The sequence below is a fragment of the Oncorhynchus nerka genome, linkage group LG27, assembly GCF_034236695.1.
Source record: "Oncorhynchus nerka isolate Pitt River linkage group LG27, Oner_Uvic_2.0, whole genome shotgun sequence".
In the NCBI taxonomy this organism is placed as follows: domain Eukaryota; kingdom Metazoa; phylum Chordata; class Actinopteri; order Salmoniformes; family Salmonidae; genus Oncorhynchus; species Oncorhynchus nerka.
The window spans coordinates 55709679-55727476 of record NC_088422.1 but is presented as its reverse complement, the minus strand read 5'-3'; the positions used below and the strand labels follow the sequence as shown (position 1 = coordinate 55727476).

The window sequence follows — 17798 nt, the reverse complement described above, 5'->3', positions numbered from 1 at the left end:
AACTGAGAGTCTCCTCATTGAAAACATCCCAAGTTCTTCAAAGGTAAATGATTTTATTTGAATGCTTTTCTTGTTTTTGTGAAAATGTTGCCTGCTGAATGCTAGGCTTAATGCTATGCTAGCTATCAATACTCTTACACAAATGCTTGTGTAGCTATGGTTGAAAAGCATATTTTGAAAATCTGAGATGACAGTGTTGTTAACAAAAGGCTAAGCTTGTGAGCCAATATATTTATTTCATTTCATTTGCGATTTTCATGAATAGTTAACGTTGCGTTATGGTAATGAACTTGAGGCTATGATTACACTCCCGGATACGGGATTGCTCGACGCAAGAAGTTAATGGGATACGCCGTGTGTAACGTCCATTTTTATAGTTTACATCGCTCCTTGAGTCATCTCGCTCCGCTCACTCTAAACATGCCGCTTTCCACACAGACCTAGCCCCACCCCTCAAGGAGTGCATTTGTTGTTCCGCAAACATGACACTTGCGTTCAGTGTGCATGGTCAATGCAGAACATGCAACATTGTTGACAATGCTTTTCACATTTCTTCTTAATATAAATCCACTAGCAGTCAGTAATTACACTATTAGTTAGAGTTTCTTACATTTGCAAACTGCTAGTATGTCTTTTCTTAGCAAGTTTGACCTAAATTGTGTTGGCCGCTAATGCTAATCGCTAGTTAGTATGTTTATTAGCTAGCTGAGTCAGAGCAATTGTTATTAGCTATACAGGCTTTAAACTTAAGCGATGCTGTAGACCTAAATCTGCATGTTTGTGCAAGAGTATCTTCTAAAATCAAAGAGGACTTGGCAAAGCATGAATATGTGAGCTACATGAAATAGCTAAGAGAAAACATTCAATGTAGCCAAAGATTACAGGGTCCCCTAGGAAACACAGGTTCGTACCGTTACAATAACTTCTCCCTGGCATTTTTCATTGGCATGTCAAAACACTGTATTCAAAGTCCCCAATACTATGTTCTAACTATAGAATAATCATTCTATTTCCATGATTCCAACAGTTCACCGAAGTGTTTGGCTAAAAATAAGGCCTAGATTGTTCACCCATATCATGCAGCCCTACATAGCAGTGTGGAAATTCTCAAATGAGTGTAGGAATTGATCAATTATTTTGGGTTGAAGTAGAATTAAACGGTATAAATCAATCAGAATGGAGAAAGACCATTGAATGCATGTGTTGCCACCCTAGGGTCACGAGCTCAGACCAAATTTAGAACTTGTATTATTCAAAAACATCAAATACATATTATATTTTGGCCATATTGCCCAGCCCTATGTTGGGGGTGTATAATACTTCACCCGACCAACCAATAACCTTAATTTTGTGAACATTTGTGAAGTTTAACTCTGAACATTGTATGTTCACACAATATTTTCCCCCAGTGGACATGTACAGTTAGAGACCTACAGGATGGGTGAGACCAACCTTAAGCAGGGCAGCACAGAGGGGTTTGAGCAGGCTCTTGGGCAGGGTGGAAGAGGTAGAAAGACTGATACTCCTGGTCAGGAAGAGAGAGGCCTGCTGCTTGATGGACGGGTTCTTGTTGTCCATCACAGCCAGCATGTCCTCGCTCAGGTTCTGGAGAGTGGTCTGAAGAGAACAATCAGACCATTACCCTGTTTTTCTATTTCACTTTTTTTTGTTTTACCCTTCAACAATGTGGGTAAAGTGATATGAAAGATATGCTGGCTTGTCTGTTATCTTGGAAACTTCAGACCCATGCAAAAAGCAAATAGCTTAACTCTTACCAATTAACATAGATCAAGGTGGGATTTGCTCCTCTAATGGAGTCTTAATTACATTTGACTAATTAAACATCGATCCACATTAAAAAGCTAGAGTAAATTCTAAGTGAAGGAAATGATGAAATAGGTGTGCATGCCCACAGAGAATCACATGCATTGACCATCTAGACAAGCATACATCTGCTTCTCAAATGACAACTATAGAAAGAAAACAATTACTGTTGATTAGCACAAGGCCTACACAAAGGACCGGAGAGACCAGCTACATAAACAGATTTCACATTAACAGTCAACTATACTTTGTGTTGAGATCTATGGCCCAAGAGATACTGGTGCAGATCCTTCAATAACACAGGCACACACAGCATTGACCGATTTAGTGCATAGTAAGCTATGAACCAAAAGGATAATCAGTTGGAATAATCTGCCTACTCACCGTCAGGAAGACTGCGTCGATGGCCTCTTGCAGGGACTGGACCACAGCAGGTTTCTTCTCCTTAAATTTGTCCAAAATTGTTGGCACCACCTTGAGGAAAATAAACATTTTAAAATAACAAAATCAGTCAAAATTGGAGATTAGCAAACCGTTTCCGGTGAAGAGTCTTACACAGTAAAGCAATATCTTAAGCATCTCTAGTTTCTCAGTAACTGTCTAAAAGGGAAAACTTACATTGCCTGCATAAGTCCCAAAGTTCTTCCTGAGTCCGAAGGCCAATCCAGCCAGGCATTTTGCAGCGAGCGACACCAGAATGACATTGGTGTCTTTACCAATGACCTACAAATAGACAAACAATTGAGAGTTTAAGTGGGTAGTCAGTGCACTGTATACATACTGCAACTTCACTCACTCAGAGTTGCCTACCCTTTTGAGTGCTCGAACCACATCGCCATAGTCGCCATTATCCAGTTTGGGGTGTTTAGCCAGCATCGCCAAGGCCTCCAGGGCCTCTTTCCTCTCCTGCCACTTCTTTGCCTCCTACAGTGACAGAGGGAGACTCAGTCACAGGCCCAATACACAATGACAAATTGAGTATCAGCTCCACAGCTTTAGTTTGTAAGCTTTGCGCAGGTAAGATTTGATTATAAAAGACCAATCTGTCTCACTACTACATTATTTACAATGTACTGTTTAGTAAACATTTATGCAGTATGCAACAAATAACATACTAGGCTCACCCATACTGCAAATGTGTCAACTAAATGCGCTATTGCGTGTCCCGCTAGTCATTCATATTGATACAGTCCGTCCTTTCAGCGGATTATCAGCGGATGTCAAAAGAAGATTTGGTTCCTCAAGAGCATGGAGTGAATTCATATTAGATGAAAAGCCAAAATGCATACAACATCCTGGCAAACATTTTGCCCTACTATTTAGGCCACAAGTATGGGAATCCGGACACGACCATTGAGGCTTGGGAATATTTGGTCAAATAGCCACGGGATGGTTTTTCCAACAGTCAAAACTATTTGAAAATAACTAAAAAGTAATATTGTGTACCTACTTTAAATACCTGCAGTTAAATGTTGCAATATGTTAAATGAAGCAGATTGCGTTCACTTCACCAGTCACATTACGAAGCTTACAATCGCGTGTGTTTGTAAATAGCACAATGGGAGAAAGCAGGAGCAGGTGAGTCCAGCTATGTATAGACCAGGGGGTCGCATTTTACATTGAAAGCCAAGTGCTTTTTTGCATCAATAGTGATCAGGGACATGCAACTACAGTTTCCCCTTCACAGAAAATATATTAGCACAACACATTAGGCAGAAAAAAATAGCTGAATTTTCATCAGATGACAACGGAAGTACAACTATTTGGCCGGCAGACACGTAAAATGAGCACACAAGGTCTTTTTTCAAAAACAATGCGTCGCCATCATATCTGTTTATCATAGAAAGAATGTAGTCAGCTACATTTCCTAATGTTTTTCTTAAAGTTAATTTAACATTTACCAGAGAAAAGTAGACTGGCTACACCGAAAATACTTATTCGAGTGGAAAAGTGCAACAAGCACAAAATTATTCTTATGCCAAGCACAAATTACATTAAGCATTTTAGATGAGTTTACAAAACGCAACAAGAACAGTTAAAAATGTCCCTGCGCGGTAAGCAGAATAACAACCTAAGTTTGACTTGGTAGTTATCGAAGTGGCTGAATTAATAAGATGGGCATCATATTGCGTTGGCTTTCTGCCATGTTTGAGAGGTCAAAGCCCTTTGGATGAGTTCTGCATCTTGATGTCCTTGTGTTTTTTATGCCTGTCAGCCCATCTGCTCCTCCGCCATTTTCTACGATCAGAGCAAGCAGGCCCGTTGCCCTAGCAACTCAAGACTCCACAAACAGCGTGTACACCAGCTCACATGACCTACCAACGCAAAGGTCAAAAGACTGAGGCTCCTGCCGACAAGTACTCGTTTAATTCAGGGTTACTTGAGCTTCTTATACTTTCTAGTTTAAATGTCAGTGGAAAAGTCTAGGGTCAAGAAACATGGGTTTGCACACCAAAATGGCAACTATACGCCAGAAAACTGAAGTTCCCACTGATGATAGCATTAGCTGAACAAGACCAGACGGAGGCAGTGGGTACATGTGCAGCAATTCAAGGAGTGAGGGAACAAGTTGCTACACCCACATGGGATCAGTTTGAGCGCTAATAGAAAAGGTGAAACACATTCAGACCGAGGCAAGGGGCTTAAAAAGGGATGTGAACCTCTGCACTTTGGAACTTGAGAAGATGCGGTACAAAATGACATCGCTTGAGGATCAAGACAGACATAATAACGTGATGGTAACGGGGATTGCTACAGACCGGGAGGGAGGTGATGCAATTGCCTTCCCGCAAGAAATCCTTCCCAAATGGATTCCATCATTTTGTACTACTTCGATCCAAATGGAAATGGCCCACAGGATCAGCAACCAAAATGCAAAGGACAACCCCCAGACCATGGTCGTCAAGGTTCTCAGACACCAAGGCTATTCTACAAGGAGCGAGTGAAGCAAGAAAGAATGCCCCCATCCAAAATGCCAGGAGAAACATACGTTGCAGGGCAAACCCTCTTTTCTGATCTATCCCGCCACCCTGTGACTTACTTTCAACAATGAGCAGCTCTCCATCTCGGCAAGAGGGTAGGAATTTCAGAAAAGTCTGCCCAGCGACAGGTCTACACCCCCCATGAAACGGGAGCAACTGGGAGGTAAAGATGAAGCAAACGTTTATTTGACGACAACTTTTGTTTTGGACAAGAACTTCTAGTACCAGCACCCCCAAAAATTATGTAGGACGCCTTCTTTCACGGTTGGAGATAAGGCTTAATATTAGCTCACTGGCGGCTGGTTCAATCGGTTGATTATTGGATTTCATAATTTAGTACCGGATTTTAAAAAAATATGGTTCACTGTTTGAACTCATGGATTTGTAGCAAACCGGGTAACCTAATGTTTCAACGACACTGAAATGGAGGCATGTTGAAGTTAAACCGTGATTAGTAGGGGGTTGATGTTGCTAGCTTTTGGGGTGATTAGTGTTTATCACCTCATTGTGTATCCATTTCCCTAAACCACTAGCCAGTGTAATTTCGCTTGGTTATATGGCCTTTGATTTAGGCCCGAGTTCTGGAGACCTAAGTTTTGTGGATGTTACATTTCTCAGAACAGAGAGGGTGTCTGGCGGTGGGTGGGTACTTCTCGATTACATGTCACTGCTTATCGAAGGCAAATTTGAACCACTTAGTTCAACCTGTAATTGACAGGTTTGTTTTTGACAATGGTTAAGCTGTCTCCTATGCCTGAATGTCTGGTTTGAATGTGAAAATTAAGAGAACTAAATGTTTAGACTTAATGCCTTTACCCAGGAATGTCATTTGCGAGCAGAAGATATCACTCACTTACAGGATAAGGTGTATAAGTTGCTGCTTCGACTAATGGAGCCTCTAAGTCCAAAGGCGCAGTTATTTTTAATAAAAGGAATTTAACTTTAGTTAACACAAAGACTGGCAAGGACACTTCAGGTCGCTTAGCTTACATTTGCATGTCTATATAGGACAAGAAAGTAGCATGTGTATCTATGCACCTGCTGTTTGAGGACAGCTTTTTCCCTGGGCTTACCAAAGAATTGTTAACACTGAGTGCGAATTGGTCATAAGGGTAGATATGAATGCAGTTTTCAATCTCAAGCTTGATAGATTCACGCAAACGTTTTCACATGCCCAACAATCAGCATCATTAGCGTTGAACGCAATGACGGAACATCTCAATATTGCTGATGAGTGGCGAGTTTAGAATGCGGGCATGTTTTTCCTGTATATCACAAAATCATACTGTTGAATTGATAGTTTTCTATTCAAGCGTACTCTAAGTATGTGCGTCACGCCAATAGAAATATTTCCTGCGACTCTTTCAGATCATAATCCCCTAGTTACCCAAGTGGATGTGAGCTTTGTGAATAAAACATTTGCGTTTTAATTACAACCCTTCCTCAAAACGAATCGTTCGTGGCTGAATTTCAAGCCAAAATAGTTGAATTCTTTAAAAAAATCATAATCAAGGACTCTGTTGAGTACCCAAGGCTTATATGGGTGGCTAACTAGGAATTATGCAAATAATGTCAATGATTTGAAGGTGGTTAAACGAACTGAATGATTTAAAAAGAGGAGAGCTGAGCTCATGCATAGAGGTAGAACTATTACTTTAAATGGCAGCAAGCCAAGCAGGCTTCTAGCCTTAATTTAAACAAAGTGAATCTTGTACTTCTATAGACTATTCAATCCCTGTCAAAAGGCTTACTTTCTGTTCCACAGGAAATTAATGCAACATTTCCGTGTTTTTACAAGGAGTTATAAAAATCTTCTATCCAGTTGGAGCTAGACAAATGCAAGCAGTTTTTACATAATCTTGATTTGTCTGTATTGTATGAGAAGCAATCTGCGGATCTGAGCCGAGCTCTCTCATTCGTAGAATTGGAGTCAGCACTGAAAGGTGCAAAAAAAAAAAAAAGAAGGTTAAGTCACTTGGGACGAATGGCATTCCACCTGAAGTGTTACTACATTTTTGGGGCATTTTAGGAACGATATTATTGGAGACGGCCATTGACAATTATTATTTTCATGAGCATACACACACTCTGCATTAATCTCCATTTATTTAAAGTCAGTTAAGAGAAAATTATTTACAATGACGGCCTACCGCGGCTAACGCTGTGCCAATTGTGCGTCGCCCTATGGGACTGCCAACCAGACGGCTCTGATACAGCCTGGATTCTAACCAGGCATAGTCTTACACCGCTGCGCCACTCGGGAGCCCTCTACTGGCAAAGAAAGGGAAAGATCAAAGATTGTGCAAATTATCATCCGATATCTTGTATTGGCATTACAGATGGAAAAGTGTTTGGATAAGTTGATTCAAATGGACCAGTCAGGATGTATGAAACGCCACCTTGCAGTTGACAATGTCAGTTGATTAATGCATGTAATACATTAAAACAAAACAGCAGGACACAGTGTGCCGTCTCTAGAAGCCGAGAAGGCTTTTGACAGGCAGTACTTGTGGACTTGGAGAAATTTGGTTTGGGAAATAATTTTATCGATATGGTTTGTGTGTTATGCTATCCCTGTTGCGATGGATTCTACGAATGGCATACACTCAAGTCCATTCCCTATGTATCCCCAACATTATTCATTTAGTTGCTAAATCCTTTAACACAACATCAGAATATAATTGCTTCTCCTATACTGATTAAAATGTTCCTCTCGTATCATATCCCTATAAATGAGTCACAGTTCTATGCTGACAAATCCTCGCTGGACTGTCATTCCATGTCAAGTGTAACGCCCCCATTGTACTCTCAGGATATTAGTGCCAGAGAAGAGGAACTCTGACTGAAAACCCAAGACAGTTCATTTGTGCCAGTTTAGACTACCGATAGATCAGCCTTCTAACTCCCCCTTGTGATAGTGTGGTGCAATGACAGAATTTACCACAATCTGCCACAATCTACCAAAAATGGTTGTGGCATAAAGTCTAAACTTCTAAAGTAAGAGCCACTGTATATGCAGATGACATTCTGTTATATACACACTCAGCCTTCAGAAAGTATTCAAACCCCTTGACTTTCTCCACATTGTTATGTTAGAGCCTTAGCCTAAAACAGATCTTTCCATTATTTTTTAATCAGCAAAATTATTTAATGCAAAACAGGCATAAAGCCCATACTGTGACCCATGTATCCTCAATTCACTTGACATATACAAACATATGCTATGGGATTGTCCTGAGGATTATGAATTGGAGGAAAGTGTTGTATATTCTCTGACATGACTGTACCACTAGAACCAATTATGCTGTTGCATAACGATTATATAGGTATGCAGCCGAATGAGAAAGAGCGAAAAGTTTGGCTGGCTGGGTTGACTGCTGCCAATAAAACGAATAAATAAAAACGTGTTCAGCGCTGGTTGCCACCACATGACCTTCATATAAGTAAATGGCTAGCATACCTTCAGGAGGTAATTATGTCAAGTTATCCACTGCCGTATGAATAAAGCCAGTCCTAGCACTCATGAAAGATGGAAAATAGCAGCCTCAAATCTCTTACCTGCTGGATGTGATGTAAAATGCTTACTTGAAGGTGTTGTATAGCAAATTACTTTGCTGTGTATATTCTAGTGTGCATTGGTGCACCCATGTGTACTAAACCAAAAATACCGTAAATGCCAGGATGAGAAGGACGGTATGACGATATGAGAATCTGGAATCCGCACAACTAACGGCCATGCTCAGTAAGGTGTGTGCTTACAATCTTCACGTAGAAGTCTTTGGGCAGTTTGGAGAGTATCTCCACTGGGTCCTGAAGCTCATAGGGGTCCACCTGAGGAGCAGAGTCTGCAACGTCCTCACAGTCTCCGTCGGACCCTGCCACGGCCTGCTGTTCCTCGAACTTGGTCCTCAGGTCCTGCTGGGAGCGTAGGAAACGACTTTGTCTGGGGGCCGACGACGGCACCTTCACCCACTCCTCCTCCAGCTCCTTCAACTGGGGACATGCGGGGAGAGAGACATAGGCTTACATATACACAGGCATTGTGGTGTATGCTTGTTTACAAAAAAAGGGCTCTTATATAATATAAAGACACCACCCACAAGAATTATCAAGTTTGACAAAAGCAAAAGGGCCTTGCACAGTCAATTCCCCAGCATAGTGAGTAACCAAGACAAAAACATTTTATTTTTTTTAAAGTGCAATGCGCATCAATCACACCGCTATTTCCTGGTTGCTAAAATACTAAGTTCACCTAATTTCAGTTTGTGACAAAACAAGCAGTCATTGTGTAGAGAATCATTGTACCATCTAAACCGCTGTGAAATCTCTTTTCTATAATCAAAAATATTGTATTTTCAGCTGGTATAAAATACCGAAAGTATGAATCAAAAACTATACTTAAGAACGGGAAACAGAAAGTGCACAGAACAGATCTACCGTTTCTTAGACTTGCTTTCAATGAGAATGGCAGATCTATAACTACATTTCTATGTGAATTTGGTCAGGTTACATACATATACACACAGCAGCATTTTAACAACCTGCCCCCCCCAGTGCACATTTAGTTTTTTGCCCTAGCACTACACAGTGGATTCAAATAACCAACTCTCAAACAAGCTTTGATTATTTGAATTAGCTGTGTAGTGCTAGGGCAAAAAAACATTACATGCACCCAAGGAGGGGCCCCAGGGCTGAGTTTGGGAATCCCTGTCCTATAGCAAAATGGTCCTGGGAGATTCTGTCCAAAACACTGTTCAAAGACATCTTCGTGGAAGACTTTCCAATGCACAGCAACAACGCTGAGCCGCTCTTCACATTCAGGTAATGATTAAATACCATGTTTGGATCAACCCTTAACCCTCACCTGTACAGAGTTGATGTTTTGAAGAGGAGGTCGTAGTGAGTCCCTGATCCACCTGTAGACCTCCACAGCCAGCAGTTTGGCCTCATGTCGGACTGCCTTTTCTCTGGACTCAAAGAGCTTTGGCAACACTTTAATTATGGGCTTTAGGGTCACAGTCTTTGATCCAAATTCACTAAGGAAGAAGACAAGCACATTAATGAAGTTTCATTGTTGTTTTGCGTTACATTTAATCAAAGCAGGTGGTACATGCAAAATATGAGCATGACTTAATCCCAAAATTGGGCGTGTGTAGTCTTTGGTAAAAGATCCAAAATGTCAAGTCTCCTCAATCACCAGTATTTAAAAGTACCAGTATTTACTGCTTATCCAGGATAAGAACACATTCCTTCTCTACTGCTCCAGTGCTGTGTCTCACCAGAGTGCCCTGCGTATGGTCTCCACACAAGCGACGACTACTTTAGGGTTCTTGTTCTCTAATCCTTTGATGAGCTCCTCCTGTACAATGTCGGCTTTTTCAATCTCTATGTACATGAGGCAGATGTCTGAGGCCAGCTCTTTGGCCCGCGCCTTAGGCTGGTTGAATACCTTACACACCACACCTGACAACACCTCACCCACCGTCCTGTAGAGCAACAATAGATAGGTTAAAACAAATATAGTCAATCTATTTTGCAAGAACTAGGATCCAGGAGTTCTACCTGACCAGAAGGAAATAATCCAGGACATAGCCATAGTTGGTCAGGAAAAACTCCCTGGGCCATACCCACAAAACATCTCAGAGTAGAATATTGGTCCCAAGAAGGGGCATTTTACTCTTAGACTTTTGGGTAAAAATAAAGGCTATGCATGAAGCCTCTTTTGTCATGAGTTCTAGTCGACAGATAAACCAGTTAGTAACCAGCAGATGTCTTGATAATAGAAAAGGGCAGCGAGTCAGCGCTTCCCACACCATACACCATTGCTTTGGAGATGTTTAAAGTGATATTTCTGTATGATTAATTCATAATAATCTAGTCCTACACAATATTTCGTATTTTTTCATCCCCTTACCTAGAAGCCACGTGTGCGTTCTCTACATAAGCTAGAACAGCCTCCAGTCCTTTGAGCTGGGCCACTGAGTTTGAGTCCGTCACAAACTTCTTGATGATTCCCTGGTACTTTGCCCATTCTGGACTTGTATCATCATCAATCCTCTGGAAGAGCTTCAGGGCCTCTTCATACCCATTCAGCCTGGCCTTCCATACCTGGGACAGCAAGGAGGGACAATAAGGGGTTAAAAGTGGAACGGTGCTACAGTAACGTTAACTATAAAGCCGAGCTAATGTTTTGAATTTGCTTTTATGGTGCATTACCCACAACCAACTGAAATCCAACCTTCAACTTGTATCACAAAAGGGACCATAAAGGAGCAGAAGATGCCGAAGAATAACTGATGAGTCACCTTGTGTTCACATTTCTGATCGACTGGTAACTTCATCCAGTCACTGTCGTCTCCCATGATGATTTGTGTGGATTCACTTCAAAATGATAACCTAGTTGATACTGTTGGAAAGGAGAAAACACTTGCACATATTCATTGCACGGTCTTAGCTAGAATAGTTTGTCAGAAATATGAATTTCTCTGACATAGCTAATATGAAGACGTATCAGACTAGTTTGCATGCATTTTGTTGTTTGACAAAAACAAACCAGATTCGAACACTGGCCAACAGTTGTAGGCAGGGCAAACCCGTTTTGATGATTTGTGGTATATCAAAGTCAAATCACATTTTTGGAGACATTCAGCAGTAACCTGATTAAGTACAATGCCATTGTATATTACATTTTAATGTAGGCTTGGGTGGTATGCAGATTTTCACATTGCCATACCATCCTTCTCACATCCCAGGATTTACAGTATTACCAGCATATCACACAAGGGGGCACTAAGGAAAAGCCCACAGGGCCTTTTATTACCATAATGCAAAAAAAAAAAAAAAAAATTTGAAAATAACAAAATCACACACTTAGCTAAATGTTAACAAGCTTAGATAAATGTAAAGACCGGCAAACCTAGCTCATAATACATGCATAGTTATAAGCTACCGAAAGTCATTTTCGGTGAGTGTGGACATTTACAAGCAAAAGTGAATGAGAGAAATTGTAATGCATCCTTTTCTGCGACAGGGACTGCGAGACTAGTCAGGATAGAGGCAAAGATTAATGGAGCGAAGTAAAGAGATCCTTATGAAAACCTGCGCCAGAGCACTCAGGACCTCAGACTGGGGCAAAGGTTCATCTTTTAACAGGACAATGACCCTAAGAACGCAGCCACTCCTGCGTTGTCTTGGCTTCGGGATAAGTCTCAGAATGTTATTGAGTGGCCCAGCCAGAGGCCGGACTTGAACCTGATCAAACATCTCTGGAGAGATCTGAAAACTAGTTTTGCAGCGAAGCTCCACATTCAACCTGACAGAGGTTGAAAGTATCTGCAGAGAAGAATGGGAGAAACTGCCCAAATACAGGTGTGCCAAGAATGTAGTGTTATACCCAAGAAGACTTGAGGCTGTAGTTGCTGTGAAATGTAAAAACAAAGTTGAGTAAAGGGTCTAAATATTTACATTTAAAATAGTTTAGTACATTTGCAAAATTTTCTGAACCTGTTTTTGCTTTGTCATTATGGGATAGTGTGTTTAGACTGAAGTGCGGAAACAATTTAATCAATTTTAGGATAAGACTGTAAAGTAAACATTTTGAAAAAGTCAAGGAGTCTGTAAACTTTCCAAATGCAATGCATGTTCAGAGTAATTTCCAATGGCATTGTACTTGATGAAGCAAAAAGAGATTACAAGACGTGCAGCACGATTGATTAATTTTGATAGCTAAAAACACCAAAACCGGTTTGCCCTGCTAAAAACTGCCAACGGGTTTGCCCTGCTTAATAAAAATAGCCTAATTTACAATGCTGACTAGATAAGAGTAAACAGAGGTCGTATCTAGTAATTCATCAATGGAATGATTGTCAGAGTAGAGGACCTTGGTGTTGTGCCGAAAATCCCCCCGTGCCAGAATTATCCCCTCTAATTTCCTGGCACACAGTCAAACACTTTCTATAGAACAATCTTCGTCAGGATAGGCAACCTTAATTAATAATTAATGTGTGTGTTTTATATTAAAACAGAGGGAGTAAAATGTTGGCATGCAATACACATTTCAGAACTACTATAGCTGAATTTTTATCCTTACACTTTCAAAAATACTAGTCGAATAAAGAAATGGGAGAGATGACGAATTTTGGCAGAGATTTATTTATTTATAGATTAATACAAAAATCAGTGTTGGATTTAGGTACGGGCGACATGGGCAGCCGCACCGGGCGCCCCCGATTGCGCGGAGGGGTCCAGACAAGCTAGAACCGCAACAGACACTTGAAACAAATTGGCCAAACCGATAAAAACGCTTTCTAAGATCAGTGAAATGTAGGCTAAACGGACAACGGAGTGAACAGCAGAAATCTCAACTAACAAGCAAGTCCCAGCAATGAAGAACGCGAAAGAGTGGGGGGGTTTGACGGGGTGGGGGGAGATTTTCGGCACAACACCGGCGTAAAGAACTTTAGTCAACGGTTACTGTGCTGCTGTTAACTAACCTTACGTTAGATATGTAACTAATTAACTTAGGTAACCTACTAACGTTAGGCAGCAGTAGTGCTAGCTCGCAAGTTGTGTATTGTAACATTGCGACACTTCACAGCTACTGTTATAACCTAGCTTATGTTAGCTAACGTAAACTATCCGCTCGACTTTACCAGGCTAGTAAAATGCATAATGAAACACAAACCTAAAACTAGGGACGTTAATTCAAGCAATGCCAATCTTACCTCACTCGTCTCTGCAATATGTAGCTAATCGTTTGAGAAATGAAAGGCAATGGGGGAGAAAAAAAATGATTATTTTTCTGCACGACAGCTACCCTGCCTGAACACCCGCCACAGTGCAGACAAATTCTCATTTGAAAATGTCAGTTTCACAAAGCTTACCCGTGATTGGTTGTGAAAGTGCAAACGTGAAACGCGCTCGATTATTGGATGATTTAAACGCGCTTATAATGCGGGTCAGTGCCACTGGCTCACGTAATTTATTGCCCTGTGTACTTCTTCTTCTATGAAATATAACGGCGGTTGGCATCCAATTTGTTGCATTACCGCCACCTACTAAGACTGGAGTACAACTCCCTTACAGTGGGGAGAACAAGTATTTGAAACACTGCCGATTTTGCAGGTTTTCCAGCTTTACAAAGCATGTAGAGGTCTGTAATTTTTATCATAGGTACACTTCAACTGTGAGAGGCGGAATCTAAAACAAAAATCCAGAAAATCACATTGTATGATTTTTAAGTAATTGATTTGCATTGTATTGCATGACATAAGTATTTGATACATCAGAAAAGCAGAACTTAATATTTGGTACAGAAACTTTTGTTTGCAATTACAGAGATCATACGTTTCCTGTAGTTCTTGACCAGGTTTGCACACTGCAGCAGGGATTTTGGCCCACTCGTCGCTGGGCAATACGGACTTTCAGCTCCCTCCAAAGATTTTCTATTGGGTTCAGGTCTGTAGACTGGCTAGGCCACTCCAGGACCTTGAGATGCTTTTTACGGAGCCACTCCTTAGTTGCCCTGGCTGTGTGTTTCAGGTCGTTGTCTTGCTGGAAGACCCAGCCACGACCCATCTTCAATGCTCTTACTGAGGGAAGGAGTTTGTTGGCCAAGACCTCACGATACATGGCCCCATCTATCCTCCCCTCAATATGGTGCAGTCGTCCTGTCCCCTTTGCAGAAAAGCATCCCCAAAGAATGATGTTTCCACCTCCATGCTTCATGGTTGGGATGGTGATCTTGGGGTTGTACTCATCCTTTTTCTTCCTCCAAACACAGCGAGTGGAGTTTAGACGAAAAAGCAATATTTTTGTCTCATCAGACCACATGACCTTCTCCCATTCCTCCTCTGGATCATCCAGATGGTCATTGGCAAACTTCAGACGGGCCTGGACATGTGCTGGCTTGAGGAGGGGGACCTTGCGTGCGCTGCAGGATTTTAATACATTTACATTTACATTTAAGTCATTTAGCAGACGCTCTTATCCAGAGCGACTTACAAATTGGTGCGTTCACCTTAAGACATCCAGTGGAACAGCCACTTTACAATAGTGCATCTAAATCTTTTAAGGGGGTGAGAAGGATTACTTTATCCTATCCTAGGTATTCCTGAAAGAGGTGGGGTTTCAGGTGTCTCCGGAAGGTGGTGATTGACTCCGCTGTCCTGGCGTCGTGAGGGAGTTTGTTCCACCATTGGGGGCCAGAGCAGCGAACAGTTTTGACTGGGCTGCGCGGGAACTGTACTTCCTCAGTGGTAGGGAGGCGAGCAGGCCAGAGGTGGATCAGAGCCCTTGTTTGGGTGTAGGGCCTGATCAGAGCCTGGAGGTACTGAGGTGCCGTTCCCCTCACAGCTCCGTAGGCAAGCACCATGGTCTTGTAGCGGATGCGAGCTTCAACTGGAAGCCAGTGGAGAGAGCGGAGGAGCGGGGTGACGTGAGAGAACTTGGGAAGGTTGAACACCAGACGGGCTGCGGCGTTCTGGATGAGTTGTAGGGGTTTAATGGCACAGGCAGGGAGCCCAGCCAACAGCGAGTTGCAGTAATCCAGACGGGAGATGACAAGTGCCTGGATTAGGACCTGCGCCGCTTCCTGTGTGAGGCAGGGTCGTACTCTGCGGATGTTGTAGAGCATGAACCTACAAGAACGGGCCACCGCCTTGATGTTAGTTGAGAACGACAGGGTGTTGTCCAGGATCACGCCAAGGTTCTTAGCACTCTGGGAGGAGGACACAATGGAGTTGTCAACAGTGATGGCGAGATCATGGACGGGCAGTCCTTCCCGGGAGGAAGAGCAGCTCCGTCTTGCCGAGGTTCAGCTTGAGGTGGTGATCCGTCATCCACACTGATATGTCTGCCAGACATGCAGAGATGCGATTCGCCACCTGGTCATCAGAAGGGGGAAAGGAGAAGATTAATTGTGTATCGTCTGCATAGCAATGATAGGAGAGACCATGTGAGGTTATGACAGAGCCAAGTGACTTGGTGTATAGCGAGAATAGGAGAGGGCCTAGAACAGAGCCCTGGGGACGCCAGTGGTGAGAGCGCGTGGTGAGGAGACAGATTCTCGCCACGCCACCTGGTAGGAGCGACCTGTCAGGTTTAGCGTGGGCCGCGCCGGAGATGCCCAACTCGGAGAGGGTGGAGAGGAGGATCTGATGGTTCACAGTATCGAAGGCAGCCGATAGGTCTAGAAGGATGAGAGCAGAGGAGAGAGAGTTAGCTTTAGCAGTGCGGAGGGCCTTACAGAGAAGAGCAGTCTCAGTTGAATGACTAGTCTTGAAACCTGACTGATTTGGATCAAGAAGGTCATTCTGAGAGAGATAGCGGGAGAGCTGGCCAAGGACGGCACGTTCAAGAGTTTTGGAGAGAAAAGAAAGAAGGGATACTGGTCTGTAGTTGTTGACATCGGAGGGATCGAGTGTAGGTTTTTTTCAGAAGGGGTGCAACTCTCGCTCTCTTGAAGACAGAAGGGACGTAGCCAGCGGTCAGGGATGAGTTGATGAGCGAGGTGAGGTAAGGGAGAAGGTCTCCGGAAATGGTCTGGAGAAGAGAGGAGGGAATAGGGTCAAGCGGGCAGGTTGTTGGGCGGCCGGCCGTCACAAGACGCGAGATTTCATCTGGAGAGAGAGGGGAGAAAGAGGTCAGAGCACAGGGTAGGGCAGTGTGAGCAGAACCAATCCATGACGGCGTAGTGTGTTACTAATGGTTTTCTTTGAGACTGTGGTCCCAGCTCTCTTCAGGTCATTGACCAGGTCCTGCCGTGTAGTTCTGGGCTGATCCCTCACCTTCCTCATGATCATTGATGCCCCACTAGGTGAGATCTTGCATGGAGCCCCAGAGCGAGGGTGATTGACCGTCATCTTGAACTTCTTACATTTTCTAATAATTGCACCAACAGTTGTTGCCTTCTCACCAAGCTGCTTGCCTATGGTCTTGTAGCCCATCACAGCCTTGTGCAGGTCTACAATTGTATCCCTGATGTCCTTACACAGCTCTCTGGTCTTGGCCATTGTGGAGAGGTTGGAGTCTGTTTGATTGAGTGTGTGGACAGGTGTCTTTTATACAGGTAACAATTTCAAACAGGTGCAGTTAATACAGGTAATGAGTGGAGAACAGGAGGGCTTCTTAAAGAAAAACTAACAGGTCTGTGAGAGCCGGAATTCCTACTGGTTGGTAGGTGATCAAATACTTATGTCATGCAATACAATGCAAATTAATTAATTAAAAATCATACAATGGGATTTTCTGGATTTTTGTTTTAGATTCCGTCTCTCTCACAGTTGAAGTGTACCTATGATTAAAAGAATACAGACCTCTACAGGCTTTGTAAGTGGGAAAACCTGCAAAATCAGCAGTGTATCAAATACTTGTTCTCCCCACTGTATACTTTGCTTGAAAAATAAAAATGTACAAAATAAATACCTTACCATCTAACACTACACTCACTCATTTCAAAATTATGTAAAATAAAATGAACATCACCCTACTCCACTAATTAAATGTATTTACTCTACCTCATGCCATCACCTTGTAACTCTTCTGATGTCAAGTCTCGCACACCCAAATACCTCTCTGCAGCTGCCACCCCAACCTTAATTTTCTGAGACTTCCGATCCATCCCTGCAGTACAATTGATAACCATTGCTACAAATGCTAAAAATCCAATCTTACTGACACTTATATAACTTTTTGGCCTATCCCTCTATACTGGTATGTCTCTATTACTCTCACCACTCCTCCCCCTTAACCCATCTTCCTCTACTTTCTTCACTGCCTCAGCATATGACAACTTATGCACTACTCTAACCCTGGAAACCTCAACCTGCCTCTCTCGCACAGGACATTGCTGATCTCCAGCTCCATGGACACCCCTACAACACATTCCAGTACTTTCCCCAATACTACAGTGGTTCCTCCTTTCAAAGTTGTGATCTTATACCGCGGGACACAGAGGTACCCAGCGTCACCAAGTTAAAGCTTGGTTGCAAATAG

The 17798-nt window shown here is 42.6% G+C and overlaps 1 protein-coding gene across 2 annotated transcripts in view; it reads right to left on the bottom strand.

Annotated features, from left to right (window-relative positions):
• Window positions 1–13641, bottom strand: part of LOC115112027 (cytoskeleton-associated protein 5-like) — a 94728-nt gene extending 81087 nt beyond the window's left edge. For both annotated transcript variants that reach the window (XM_029638672.2, XM_029638673.2), the window contains exons 1-10: window positions 13529–13641; window positions 11111–11211; window positions 10720–10913; window positions 10085–10291; window positions 9670–9841; window positions 8565–8798; window positions 2635–2748; window positions 2443–2547; window positions 2209–2298; window positions 1453–1617 (exon numbers count right to left, since the gene is read on the bottom strand). In XM_029638672.2, coding sequence (XP_029494532.2) covers window positions 1453–1617; window positions 2209–2298; window positions 2443–2547; window positions 2635–2748; window positions 8565–8798; window positions 9670–9841; window positions 10085–10291; window positions 10720–10913; window positions 11111–11167 — 1338 coding nt within the window. In that variant the 5' untranslated portion in view covers window positions 11168–11211; window positions 13529–13641. The remainder of the gene's footprint in view (window positions 1–1452; window positions 1618–2208; window positions 2299–2442; window positions 2548–2634; window positions 2749–8564; window positions 8799–9669; window positions 9842–10084; window positions 10292–10719; window positions 10914–11110; window positions 11212–13528) is intronic.
• Window positions 13642–17798: the final 4157 nt, after the last annotated feature.